Raw genomic sequence first — 14,433 nt, 5'->3', positions numbered from 1 at the left:
CATCAATTTGCACTATTCCAATTTTCAATCAGACATCTGTAGTTCCTGCAATTACACTACAACTAAGTGTACTAAGATGACAACTCTAATAGCAAAGGGCCTTATATGATTAGCATTTTGTGATTAGTGACATCATCAAACACTTAGTTTGAGTAGAATTGTAGGAACGACAGACATCCTATTGAATATTGGAATTGTGCTAATTGATGCTATCAGTGTCCCTGAAAATTTTGAAAACCTCTTTACAATACTTTTAATACTTTTTCAAACTAGATAATTTATGCTGTGCAATGTGATAATCAATTTATCATATATATACAATGATTGATTCCACATTATACTCAGTTTGTAGGAGTTGTTTTCTATGATATCAGATCTAGGTTAAAAGCTTTGTATAACACAAAAAAATCGATTGAAAACTATTTATATTCTGCATTGAATATCATTTAGTCACCAATAAACAGCTTTAAATGGTGACAAATTCTGACTGACCTTTTGAGTAATTGAATAACATTCTCATATGTCAGAATATTTAACTAAGTAAGTCTTTGTAAACAGTTCAATAATGTATGTAATCACTTCATTTGAAGCCACTAAGTTTGATGATGAAATGATATTCACAATCGTGTCCAATATATGATTGCTAAATCATTGATTGTCTATAAAGGGACTTCATCAATCTTACAATCAAAATAAACCAAATATTTAACTGACTAGTTCTTTCTAGCATGTATTTTGAGAAATGATTCAAATGAAATAGTTAATGCTTTACTTTTTTATTTAATTTTTTGCTTGGAAATTTTTGTCTTGTATTTAAATGCCTTACCAGATGTATATTCTACATCAAAAGACTATTTTAACAGTGAAGTTAAAGGGACAGGTTTGCCATCAAATAGGAGAAGAATATGTTAATAAACCATATACTGAAAATAGCTTATTCGAGAAGGCTTTTAAATAAACAGAAACAATTAACAATTTTATTCAATGATGCTATGGTTAAAAGTGATATTGGACAATAAGATGATATGTTAAGTTATTTTGATTAAAGGCAAGATAAAGTTAAGACCAATGTCAATTTCCAACAACCAGAACTTCAGAAATGTTGTATGTTTTTGGTACAGGGGAAGTAATATATTTATAACACATGTGGATATGGCAAAAATTCACCCAAGATCACTTTTTGCTTTCAAATTGACTTCTAAAAAATCCTTAGTTTATAACCTTAGTATGGCTCTTTAAGTTATTATTTAATATAAACTTACTGATAAGTTATTCATGATATATTAAAGTAATTGCGTTTGATTATCACCATGTATTTAGATTCTCATTATTATTACATTAATTGATCTGTTAGATATTAATATGAATTATATTATTGCTGACATCATTCATTTATTGTTATACACCCACATCTCTGTTCTTCCATTTCTATTTTTTTTTTTTTCAGATTAAATATTGATGTTCCTTAATTGCAATTTTAAGTTTGTAGGTTCAATCAAAAGGATATAAAAAATGGCTGGAAACAAGATGTGCAGATTCAGGGGTTATGATTTATGTTAAGGAATGTTTTATTACATTTTAGATACAGATTCAGATGATAATAAATCAATCCGATCCAATCGATCTATCATATCCAATAGATCCATCAAATCCATCAAATCCAATCACTCCAGTAAGGCCCCTAAAGAAACAGATAAGTACAGAGGTCTTGTGACTATTTGCAAGTTATCCCTGTTTCGACTGTTAGATGTAGCCTTATTTTATGCCCATATCACGTAGTTGTAGTATACTCAGGCTTGCTATTTTAGTTTTTTCACATTATTTCAGTGATTTGATTTCAACCTATTTAGTTATTTTTGATTTTAGTTAAGGTTTTATATCAATTCTTAAAACTTGCATCAAAGTCTTTTCACAAATGACACTTTAGGTATTTGATGAAAAAAATTTAAATTGAGAAGATTGATATAAGTAATTAAGAAATGATTTTTATAGCTTACATCTTTTTTCTATGTGAATGTAAAATGTCAGTACCAAAGTCCATCAGTAAAAAATATAGTCTCAATCTTATTAAAATGCCTTGGATGCAAATTGGTAAAAGCTTTTGTGCATGATCTAATTCTAAAGTGAATCAACTTTCTTTTCCTTACTTCCCTTGAAAATCTTGAAAATACTACCGTTTCTCCATATATAAACAAATTTTCTCAAATATTGGTAAATTTTTTTTTTTGGTGTTTTCTTTGTTTTCTAGCTAAATTGGGTGTATATGTCCATGGTTCAATAATGCTTCTATCATTCAGGTGGTATGCATTTTAAGGATGAATGTATTATCTTTTCTTGAAAAAAAAAATATATATAAAGCAGAATACTTAGATTTACTAAGGAATACTATTTCCTGCTTGTGATCTGCTAATAAAAACAGTTTGTTTATCTTTCAAAAAATATTTAGAAACAGTTTTTTTCATTCTTAACCATTTTGGCAAAGTCACAACTACAAAGTTGAATTGAAAACTTCAAAGACAACAATTTTGTTATGGCAGATATATTCATATTAATATGTTTGAATGTTTTATTATAATTTAATGTCTGATAAGTGTTGTATAGATATTGTGCTCTGTATATTCTGCATTGTTGTAATGTGTTTTCATTTGAATGATAACTTGCATGACTTACTAGATTTGGGATAAATTTTGGTGAATATTTTTTAATAACTTAATGCAGTCTGATATTCAGACTACAGACCATAGCACTTGTACTATGCTCATGTCTTTATATGAATTTCTTGATATCGAAAGACTACATGAGTCGGTTTCTGTATTTGACCCTTGAACCCCCGGACTGATACTGAAGACTATTAACCTCGTGTTTTGGCAGCTATTACATTTTGGTAATTGGATAGATAAAGAAAGATTTCGCACATAGAAACAATCATTTATTTTTGAAACGAACTCATCTAAAAAATAAAGATTGAGAGTAACTGAGAAATGGATCAAGGTTCAGACATTGAAACTGACTCATACACCCTTGAGATTCATATGAATCTTACATTACAATGATTAAGGTTCTATAAGCCAAACTATGAATTATGTCTCCCTTTTGGTTTGATTTGCAGATAGGATCTTTTAGACTATAAATGAATGATAATTTTGATATGTTATGTACTTTCTGACATGTACCCGTGAGAGACTGTATCAAGTATATATCTGATCCTTCTGTCAGTTCATAAACCATTGTTGAATGCATAAAATACCATATTATTTGATAAGCAATCAATAGTCGGTACTTTCACTGTTAAAAGGTTGATCCGCAATTCTTTGAAACGGGATATCTTTTCTCTTGCATGAGAATATTGCATAAAACTTCTAACAACAAATTAATTTTCACCATGCAATATCGTGTCAAGAAAATAATGTGGAATTGATTTGCACTGAGTCATATAAAGCTAATTACCCATTTCATGATATATTTAATGGATTCCAATACGTCTGTTAAAGGCTTTCTGCATAGCAATGTCTCTTTGGAATATAGTTTTATGATTGAGTGCATCTTGGAGGTTAAAACCAAATGAAAATCAATTGTCTGCGAAATGGAAGAATTGAATTCAAAAGCATCAAAAATTACTTAAAAATCAAATGTCTGGTATGAAAAAGGTTATTTATGATTGTTATTTGAGTTGCCCGACAAAAATCTATCAAGGTTTGGAACTGAGAATAAGTTTATGTTTATCTAAACTAGGTGCTATCAATAATTCAAAAGATTTTTCGATGAATTTCTATTAGAGACAAAACTTAATTGTTTGATAGCATGATGGATTTGAACTCTCCATTTAAACTCCCCATAGACAATTGATAATGCATTTCAACAATAAGCATGTTTATTCATAATGAAAATAATTTAGAGAGTAAAAACAGAAATGTAAATGGCTATATAAAAAGCAGGTTTCAATGTTTCAATTCCAGCTTCAACAACTTGTGTCTTTTATTAGGAAAAAATTCTGGAGCCATCGCATATCTCTTAATGCGGCTGATCAATTGAAATAGGCTTAACATATGAAATCTTGACATGTTTCTGATATTGATACTATCATCAGGACAATAAGTTTTTAAATATAATTGTAAGCTGTTTTATCAACTTTTCACATACAATCAGGGGTAACAAATTGTATGCTCTATCTTGCAGTGTTTTTTTTCTTGTTTTTACTAGGTAAAATGAGTGATAAAGATTCTGGAGCTGAATTAGCCGTAGAAGATGAGAAGCTAGCTGAATTAGCTAAGCCTAGATTAGGAGATATTGTTAAGATTACTGTCAACATAAAAGAAAGTGTAGAATTCAAGGTAAGTAGCCTGAAAATGCTAGAAGCTACTCAAATAAATTTGGCCTGAACTGTCAGCTTTGATACCATTCATTATATTGTAATCATGGGCTGAATGCTAGATAGGACCATGTCACCTTGGCGTATTGGACCTTTTTCTGACCCATGTAAAAAAAAAATCAGTACTTATAATACTAATCTCATGATTTTTACCATTGTGGTAGTGGCTTACTCTTTTCGAAACACCTGATGGTATTTCTCTTTGGAGAATTCCACTACTACACAACTTCTACTCTCGATGCTTTGGACGAGATTTTCATTAATGGAATTGTCTTGCTTGAACGGATTTTTGGGGAGTGATTTGGGTCTTTAATGTGTTGTAATAGTCTTAAGAAGTACTAAAACGCGCTAAAATCGCATAATCCCTTCAAATATACCTCAAACTAGAAATTTCACTATAATATATGTGTTTTCTATAGATGGCATAAGCATAGTCTCACTAAAATTGGAGTCCAATTTTTATCTTTCAAACGTGAATAATTATGGATACACATGGATTTGAAGGCTCAAATTTGGACGATGAGCTGTGAACACAAGTACTGATTATGTAAGCTAAAAAAATTCATGTTTCTGAAACTAAAGTATGATTGGTCGAACGGATAGTGGAGGTGCTCCTTTAAGCCATGGTTTAATGTCCATTTGTCATAGCTAATCGGTGCTTTACCAACTGGTTTATTATAAACCACGATTCTCTGTTAACTATTTCAACCTAATCACGATATTGACAAACCAAGTTTTCAAAATGTGCAAGATGGCCATTGCAAGCCTGTGATGTCGTACAATGATCAATTTAATCAAGGGTTACCCATCATTAATTAGGACTCATTTTAACAAATCCATAGCTAAATGATATGATGACTTTTCATTTTGAATGTCAAATGTGAAAATATCCATTAACATTAGAAAACTCAACAGAAAATTCAATGACACCATTACAAGTCATTGTAAGTGATAGTTAAATTGCATGCTAAATGAAATATATGGGCAATTAATATCATATTTGTTCTTTAGAGATCATATTGATTTTACATCATCACTACATCATATAATGCCTTACATTGTGCAGTTTGTAAAAAGATAAAATTGATTTGACAATTTGGAATATACACCTGTTAACTGAAGAGCAAAATCATTTATTTGCTTTTCTAATGTCAGACTTAATATTCTATGCCTATTCTTTTGAATTTCAAATGCTCAAATATGGTACCACCCTTTATGCAAAAAAAGTTGTTGAGGTTTGTCTTGTTCTTTTCTCAGAAGTGGGAGATGCTAGTGGTCTAGTAAACAGCTTTTTTTATTTAAACAGACACCTGGCTTTGTCTACCACATCTTATGGTGTGGACACGCGAATGGTCTTGGTCTGAAATTTTTGTCGCCGATTAGAACCTTGTCTTTTCTTAAGACTCTGTCATAGAAATAGAAAGTGAAGGGATTATGTGATTTTCATATGATACAATATACTCCAGCTCCTGAAATGGCGAACCATAATCTAGTGTAGCTGTAATGTCTACTTCACTGAATTTGTTACTGTCAGACATGAACTTTTGCAGTTTGCATAAGAACATTTTGGTTTGTTCCTATTATTATACAAATTTTTTAACATGTTGGGTATTTGTCCCATGATGTTATCAAGAGTAATATTCATATCAAGGAAAGGGATACAAATCTGATTCGAGTGAATTACATCTGCTATGCATCATCTGAGTTTTTTTTGTGAACATAACTGTAATACAAGTACTCCCAAAAGACATATGTCAGCATATTTTTCATGTTGATGATTTAAAACCAGTAAATGAAGCAATAGGTACATGAACAGTTAATTAAGGTTTCTATATATATATTAGAATTATTTATAAAGGTATTGATCTTCATTTACTGTCAATTTATTTGTTGTTACTATTAATTATGTTTACTAACAGTATTGATTTGATTATGGTCACAATTGTGTCTTGTAAGCATTATAGAAGCTACCTCTTAATTGCAATTCTGATGAAATTTTACATGGACATGATAAAATCCATTTGTGATAATGACTGACTTTGATGACTTTGACAAATTGAACTTTAATGATTGACTTTGACAAATTGAACTTTAATGATTGACTTTGTCAACTCTAAATTCAATCATTGATTTTGATAGGTGAAAGTTAATAATTGTTTTTTAAAAGGTTGAAGTTAATAATTGGCTTTGACAAGTTCAAAGTTAATGATTGACCTTGTAAGTTTTAAGTTAATGATTGACATTGACAAGCTTAAAGTTAATGATTGACATTGACATGTTAAAGTTGATGTTTGACTTTGACAAGTTTAAAGTTAATGACAAGTTTAAAGTCAATGATTGGCCTTGACATGGTTAAAGTTAAAGATTGACCTTGACATGGTTAAAGTTAATGATTGACTTTGACAACGTTGATTTAATGATTGACCTTGACATGGTTAAAGTTAATGATAGACTTTGACAAGGTTAAAGTTGATGTTTGACTTTGACAAGTTTAATTTCATGATTGACCTTGACATGGTTTAAGTTGATGTTTGACTTTGACAAGTTTAAAGTTAATGATTGACCTTGACATGGTTAAAGTTAATGATTGACTTTGACAAGTTTAATTTAATGATTGAACTTGACAAGTTTAATTTAATGATCTGTTAGCCAAAGGAATTGCTATTTCATAACTTCTGCCTTGAGCTTATGTTACCTTGCCTGGCAAGCTATCTTGTTCTCATGCTATGGTCAGCTATTTTGTCCACAAGCTCTAAATACTGAGGGAATAGATAATGTGAAAAATTCAATTCTCTGAAAAATAATTAGGAAATCTACCCATTTGACTGTTATGATAAATTTCTCCATTGAAACCTCTTCAAATTAAAGTTAAAAATTTCATTAATTCGATTTTATCATTCATATCAATTTTTTTCTTTCGTAATTTTAACTTACATTGTCAAGTAGAGAAGTAGAAAAACCTCTTGACTGTGATAAGACATAAGACAAAAAAAATATTGAACTTTCAATAAATATCTTATGTATGTTGTATGTACAAGTTTGTCATTTAAAGGAATACTACCTCTTAGAATAGAATGGTGCAGAAAAGTAGGACGTAAAACTCCATTCATTTCATTTCTTAGAATGGACATAACTTTAAACTTGGTCAACAAGTGTATATATTCCTCAATCGGACTTACCAGATGCCATGACTTTAGAATAGAATCTCTCTATAAGACGATATATCTATTAAGCTGAATAGTGCATGTTTCAAAATTACTTAGTTTTATGAATGATTACTTAGTTTAATAGATTATTACTTAGTTTATGGATTTATTGGATTATAGTGTGATATAGTTTTGACACCAGGTTATATTTGTTTTGTTTTGTTTGAACTTTTTGAAAAATTTCAGAAATTTAAAATCGTGGACAAATAATAGACAATATTATTGTCTCCATTAACCTTCTCAAAAGATACTTTGTGTTGACAAACCCAATTGCAAAATATCATCAGGTCTTGATTTCATGATTTTCAAACTGACAATTTATTTTGAATCTATTTCAGAGTGTTGTAGATAAGCTGTTAAAGAAAGCCAATGTATCATTAGTGGTAGGAACATCATCATGGAGAGAACAATTTGTACAAGCTATCACTGTTAGTGCAGGTAAGTCATGGGAGAAAAGAGGGAGGGGGGACAACTGGGGTTATGAGATTCTCTAGCGATCTCTATTTTCGGGTGAAAGTTTGGTAAACTTGAATTAGACATCTTTACTCACAATTCCAGTCGACCAAGTTGTAGATGGGTACGGATAATCCGGAAAAGATCAATGCCGAGAGGTTTGGCCAAGGACCAACTGTTAGAAATGATCCTTAAATTTTGTGAACCTTTGTTATCCTTGTAAAATATAGTTGTTTCTTTCTTTTCTTTAAAACTTGACAAATTTCATTTAAGTCAGACCAAAGTATGATAATAATAATAATGACTTTATTTGGCAACCCATTTAGACAGAAATCTAATTTTCATTAGGTCCCACTAAACTACAAATTATATACAAGATTACAGAAAGAATAAAAATACAGAAAATACAGAAAATAACATAAAACATATAAACATTTACAAGGTAACATGAATGAGGAAAGAAATATGAAAATGTAACCACTATGTTTCCCCAAAATGAATTCAGAACCCATTTAAATTTTCTGGTTTGTAGGACACCACCTATCTACATTCAAATAGGGCACAGAAATAGTGCAATAATCTATGATAGGTGTCCTTGATACACATAAATAGACCGGAAAACCTTTTGTTAAGCACTTTAATTTGCACTCAAGGCATCAGAAATATTAACTAGTCTGTGGTGTCACACCACGTTAGACATTGAAGATCCAAGTAGTAAGCCAAATATTTATAGTAAGGTACTTTAATAATTTCATGCCTTTCTGATCTTAATAAGATCTGTGGAAAACCTATTCTCATTGGTACATGTGTGTCATTACAAATAAGTTTTCAATCAGAAACTCAGCTTGATATGAAAACAGGATAAAGAAAATCAATGGGTGAAACTAATAATGACTGATGTTGACATCTTCTCTGTGAGATTAATATTAGTATTTCTTCGTGGGGTTCCTGTTTTTCTCATGTAGTAACACTATTTGGTGAATGTGGTAGCTGATCATTAGCACTATTATATTATATTAATCTATTACATACTACAGGGATCCCAGACTATCTCTATTCAGAGGAATTCCTCTATTTTTCTGGCTAGTGTCATCTTTTTATTTTGAAATATAACCTCTTAAAAAGTGGATTTGTGGGATATGAAATGATTTCTGTAAGAAAATGACATCCAAAGCATCTTAGTTGGTAAAATCTCCCCCTTGCACCCCCACAGCAGAGAATCTGTGGCCACCTTGATCCTCATCTGATCTTTTTCCATTTCCTCTTTTTTCATGTTACATACTGGGATCCCTGATGCTAGTACCATACAACATTTTTTTGACGTGCATAATGGGATCAAATTTGACATTTACAAAGTATGACATTTTTGATTATTTTAATTAAAATTGAAAAATCTTAAAGGGTCATTCTGGTTTTTTCATAGTTCTGAAATTTTTTGGCTAAAATTCATGAAACTATAACCAAAAGAGAAGTGAGTCCCTAAAGGTTTTAACTTAAAAATATAGTGTTACCTTTTTAATGCCAAAACCATTTTATACGTTTCCGTAAACTTATAAAGTTTGTTATTGTTTTGGGAGGTATTAGAAAACTAATATGTGCAGATATGAGCAAATTAAACGCTTAATTGTAGAGAAATATGTCCCCAACGTATTCAAATGGTTTCAACTAAAAATATCAAGTTATTATGAGACCCAACATTCAAAACTAGTTTAAACTGCTTTCTTTACATTAGTACACTGACATTTGTATAATAGTAACCCTATTAAAACAAAATTCAGCTTGATCATGTAAATACATAGATATAAATAGCATATTTCTGAATTATCTTCAGGTATAACTTACAACATTTTTGAAAATGAAAATTTTGCATAGTTCCCCTTTTGACTTATGTACAGAATATTTAGATATAACATATACAAATTGTTTTTGTAAATTAAATCCCGGATCAATTTCTGTATTCCCTGACCCATATTCCACATTAAAGTCACATAATCCAGCAATAAAAAAGAGGTGTATTGTTAACAGGTTCTCCATTAGTAGATTAATTTGATTACTTACAGAATATTATTAACATAACCTTGTACAGTTATCAATTTAGCCATTAATTGAATGGAACTATTGTATATATATGTCTCACCAGAAAGTAAAATAACAGACAAATGATTCAAGGGAAAAAACTCTTCTTGCTCTTTCTATGGATTTCTAATGTTTCAAACAGCAAGACTGAGACCATTAATTCCTTTGCCATCTGTTTCCATGTTTAATTTTGAAATTCAGTCTTCTGTAACTTTTTCCGGAAATTTTGTTGAAAACTTTCCAATATGTCACATGAAAGCCTGGCTAATACTTGACAAAAATTCAATATGACCATGAACATCTTGAACTAGCTAAACTGAAAGTAGACCACTACATTTTATCAACATCCGCTTGACTCTCACTGCACACAACACAACTATTTTTATAATCACACATGAAAATCTCTCATCGTCTCGCAAAATCCGAAATAAAATGCAATTTCAGATATCAAATTCCAAATCTAGACCAAAAATTAGTAAAAAGTAGGCATGAAAAAACCCCATAAGGGAGAAAGATAATGTCTTAAAATGGCACAGACTATATTCGTATAAAATCATTTGCATAATATGTTTCAGTGGAGTGAGTCCTTCTATGGATTTCTACTATTTCAAACAGCCTTTCTCGCAATTGTGAGATCTTATCACTGTCATGGTATTTAGGTATATGATCAGTCGCCTGTAATACTCTATGCCAACACAGTAGCTTTGTCAATCTTTTCAAAAAGAAACTCAAATCAATTTAAACAGTCAACTCAATACTATGCATTTAGCATGTCTTCATCTTTCTATTGCATTCACAAGCAAATGTTGATATAAAATCAGATCAAACCTGTAGTATCCATCTCATTTAAGAAATAATTTTGATGTACTTTTTCTAGATCAAAGGCAATAACTTAAAAACGTTTGTTTAAAATTCATGAAGATCAAACTTCTTCAACATCTCTTCAAAGTATATAATATAAACATTGGACCAAATTTCGTCACAATCTGATCAAAACTGTAATCTCTATCACTTTCATAATCAATTGTGGACAGAAGAATGGGCTGACAACCTGACAATATTTCACATTAAGAGTTTGCTAAATCTGGACACTTTTATGGTATTTCCACTCTGTGAATTTTTGCAGTTTCAACCAATTTCTATGCAAGTTTATGTTAGATTCTTGTCCTACCAACTGTAGTGACTGTATGTGACTGTAGTTATTTCTATTACATTCACAATAAATTGGTATATTTGCAGGTGATGATGATGAGGAAGAAGATTCAGAAGAGAAACTACCATCATGTTTAGATTATGTTATGCACTTTCTAACATTATTCTGGAAGCTTCTATTTGCTTTCATTCCACCCACAGGTAGGTCAAGATTTATATTAGAGTACAGTCAGTCAGAAAATGTATATCATAGGCCTATTTGAAGTGAAGAATACTAGTTTATTAATAGGCAGTATGATCTCATGTCAAGCTGTTATGAACTATGTCTTATACCTTGACTTCATTAGAGATTTTTCTTGTCTCATAGAGGTTTGTAAATGCAGAAATTTGATTGGTTGTATGCTAGCGAATATAACCAATCAGAGCTCTGGACAGACAGTCTGTAAGCTTACACTTGTTGTTAGGGCTTTGATTGGCTTTATTCGCTAGAGTACAATCCAATCAAATCACAGCATTCCATGATACAATACTTTACAGGTCCAAAAACCTTATTTGATTACTGAAAATAGAAGGAACTCTTGTAACAGCTTCTATTACTATCATCAGTGTTAAAGAAATAATTGTAAGTAATGATGTAACAAAACTGTTAAAGCTCTTCCTTTTCTTTTTTTTTTTCAGATATATGGGGAGGTTGGGCATGTTTCTGGTCCTCTATAGCATGTATAGGTCTTTTAACTGCTTTTATTGGTGATTTAGCATCAGGATTTGGTTGTACTGTTGGTTTGAAAGATGCTGTTACTGCCATTTCATTTGTAGCTTTAGGAACTAGTGTTCCAGGTAGGTCTCTTCTTATGACAGACTTACAACTTACATGTTGGATTATTAGAAAATCAGCCTGGTAAATTCAAATGAAGAGTAGAGATTTGGTGCAGCACACCAGTGTGTTATATGTGAAGATGAGTTGGTATTCTACACCTTTCACTTCTAAAGAGTAACAGCTTTTTCTGTTGATTCATAAGATTATGAGGGGGAGCTTTTTTTGCTACGATTTGACTGATCTGCAGTATTTTTAACTTTATTCTAATAATGCCTAATACATATTGCCTCTATTTCAGATACCTTCGCTAGTAAAGTTGCTGCTGTCAATGATCAGTATGCTGATTCATCTATTGGTAATGTGACAGGTAGCAATGCTGTCAATGTATTCTTAGGTATAGGTGTAGCGTGGACAATAGCAGCAGTTTATCATGCAGTCAATGGCAGGGACTTTAAAGTGGATCCAGGAAGTCTGGCATTCTCTGTGACTGTCTTCTGTGTTTTTGCTTTTCTATGTATAATATTGTTAGTTGTGAGGAGAAGTAAATTATGTGGAGGCGGGGAACTTGGAGGACCGACTAAATTTAGAGTCCCAACAGTTATATTATTAGTTTGTTTCTGGTTAACTTACATTCTTCTCTCATCCTTAGTATCTTACTGCTATATCAAGCCTTTTTAGATGGTACAAAATGTGGAGAAGAATAAGGCCCTCTGCCTTCCCTTTGTTCTCATACCACTCAGCTCAGCTGACAAACTTAAAACACACTTAGAGTGAGATATTTTACTCAGGGTATATTTCTGATTGAATTCAGGCCCTGGTGGTGTACCAACTCATGTGAATATAGAAGGAATTGGAATAAGTCTGCATGAAATCCAGCATTAAAGTGTGCATTTCACCTACTGGGGAGATGTGGAGAATTCCTAATTAACAATACTGTAAAAGCTTTGGAGCTCCAGGAGGATAGAATAGCAGGACATTTAATTTATACCACAGCCTTGGTGTTAAAATCTTGAACATTTGATTGTGGTGAATATTGATGATATTACCAAGAAGAACTCAAAAAAGAAAAAGAGTAGGTTATGTGCTGTTAATGAAGTATATAATGCCAATGGAAGAAAATAAACTAATTCATGCAGACAGTTTAGGAAGTGTTGAATATGAACAATGTCATTGATAATGAGAAAGTATCAGAAAGAAGTACAGAACTAAAAAGTGTGAAAAACTAAATGAGTGTCAAAAGGAGTTTAGGTTTTTGTTATGAATTCCCAAGTTTACCATCAATTTTCTGGAATTATTTTCTCCATCCTGATGTTGATGAAAACATCAATATGTGATAAATTTCTTGTTTTTATTCATACAGACTATGGACACACTGGGTAAAGTGATGCTTTTATAAGTCTTAAGAACTTCTTAATCTTATGCCATCAGAGATAAGCTTAGAGAATGGAAAACAAAAATTAAGTAATTGTTAATTTTCTTGACTAAATTAAGACCAAGCCTCATATTTTTAACAATTTCAGCACTAGGACCTAACTTAAGACCTAAAACATCCTTTTGCCAAATTCATTTCAAGAATACAGGACCTGCAGGGGTATTTTTGCTAGTTACTTCAGTTTCAAGCAAAGATGGTACTTGTATATTGATTAAATTCATATTTTGAGATATAGTCTGGACCCATTTGTAACCAAGTGGGGTTCTTTTAAAATTTGCTGAACTTTGATGATGAAATCCATTTTACATCGCTTGAAAAAAAGACAAATGATCTTGAATGGTTGTTCTTAATAGAAATTAGAACACTGAAATAATCTCTAAAAATGAAGAACTTCACTTTGTCAGTGTGTCCACAGTCTGTAACCTTAATCGAATGAATCCATGGTTGTTAAATTTCACTGCTCACTTCCCATAATTCACCCTTTATTTCTTTTCATTGTTGATTTATTTCTCATTCTTTCAAAACCACTTGTATAATACTTAAATGTTGGCTTCAATTTGTATTTAATTTTCTTTCAATTGTTAAAATAAAAGCCAATTATATGTTAAAGACAAGTCAAAAAAATAGATTTGTGTTTTAGTGTTAATGTATTTAGATATCTTCTTGACCCTTTGAATGCCATCAACTTTATGCCATGAAGTAAACTTTTTTGTATTTTGACAATGGTGGCATGTATAGATATTTCATTGTTTTTTATTACTTAATATGACTTATCTTTAATAGATATTATTCAAGCCTCGTTTTTGAGACAATGAAAGCGAGGCTCATAACGCAAATTATGTCATCTATTGGTAAAATGGTGACGTCATATGAATGAACAGCCTATTGATGTCACTGCACACCTGATCAACAGCAAGAAAATGGGCTA

General features: G+C 31.2%; 1 protein-coding gene across 1 annotated transcript in view; it reads left to right on the top strand.

Annotated features, from left to right (window-relative positions):
* LOTGIDRAFT_107505 (hypothetical protein) overlaps window positions 1–12,751 on the top strand; it is a gene marked incomplete at both ends in the record, with an annotated part of 62,321 nt that extends 49,570 nt beyond the window's left edge. The window contains 5 exons of the mRNA XM_009065650.1: window positions 4,211–4,331; window positions 7,914–8,013; window positions 11,344–11,457; window positions 11,935–12,093; window positions 12,372–12,751. Coding sequence (XP_009063898.1) covers window positions 4,211–4,331; window positions 7,914–8,013; window positions 11,344–11,457; window positions 11,935–12,093; window positions 12,372–12,751 — 874 coding nt within the window. The remainder of the gene's footprint in view (window positions 1–4,210; window positions 4,332–7,913; window positions 8,014–11,343; window positions 11,458–11,934; window positions 12,094–12,371) is intronic.
* Between the last annotated feature and the right edge of the window lie 1,682 nt (window positions 12,752–14,433).

Source organism: Lottia gigantea (genome assembly GCF_000327385.1).
Source record: "Lottia gigantea unplaced genomic scaffold LOTGIsca_7, whole genome shotgun sequence".
NCBI classification, from domain to species: domain Eukaryota; kingdom Metazoa; phylum Mollusca; class Gastropoda; family Lottiidae; genus Lottia; species Lottia gigantea.
Note: the sequence above shows the minus strand (reverse complement) of the source record. Positions and strands in the feature narration are given on the sequence as shown.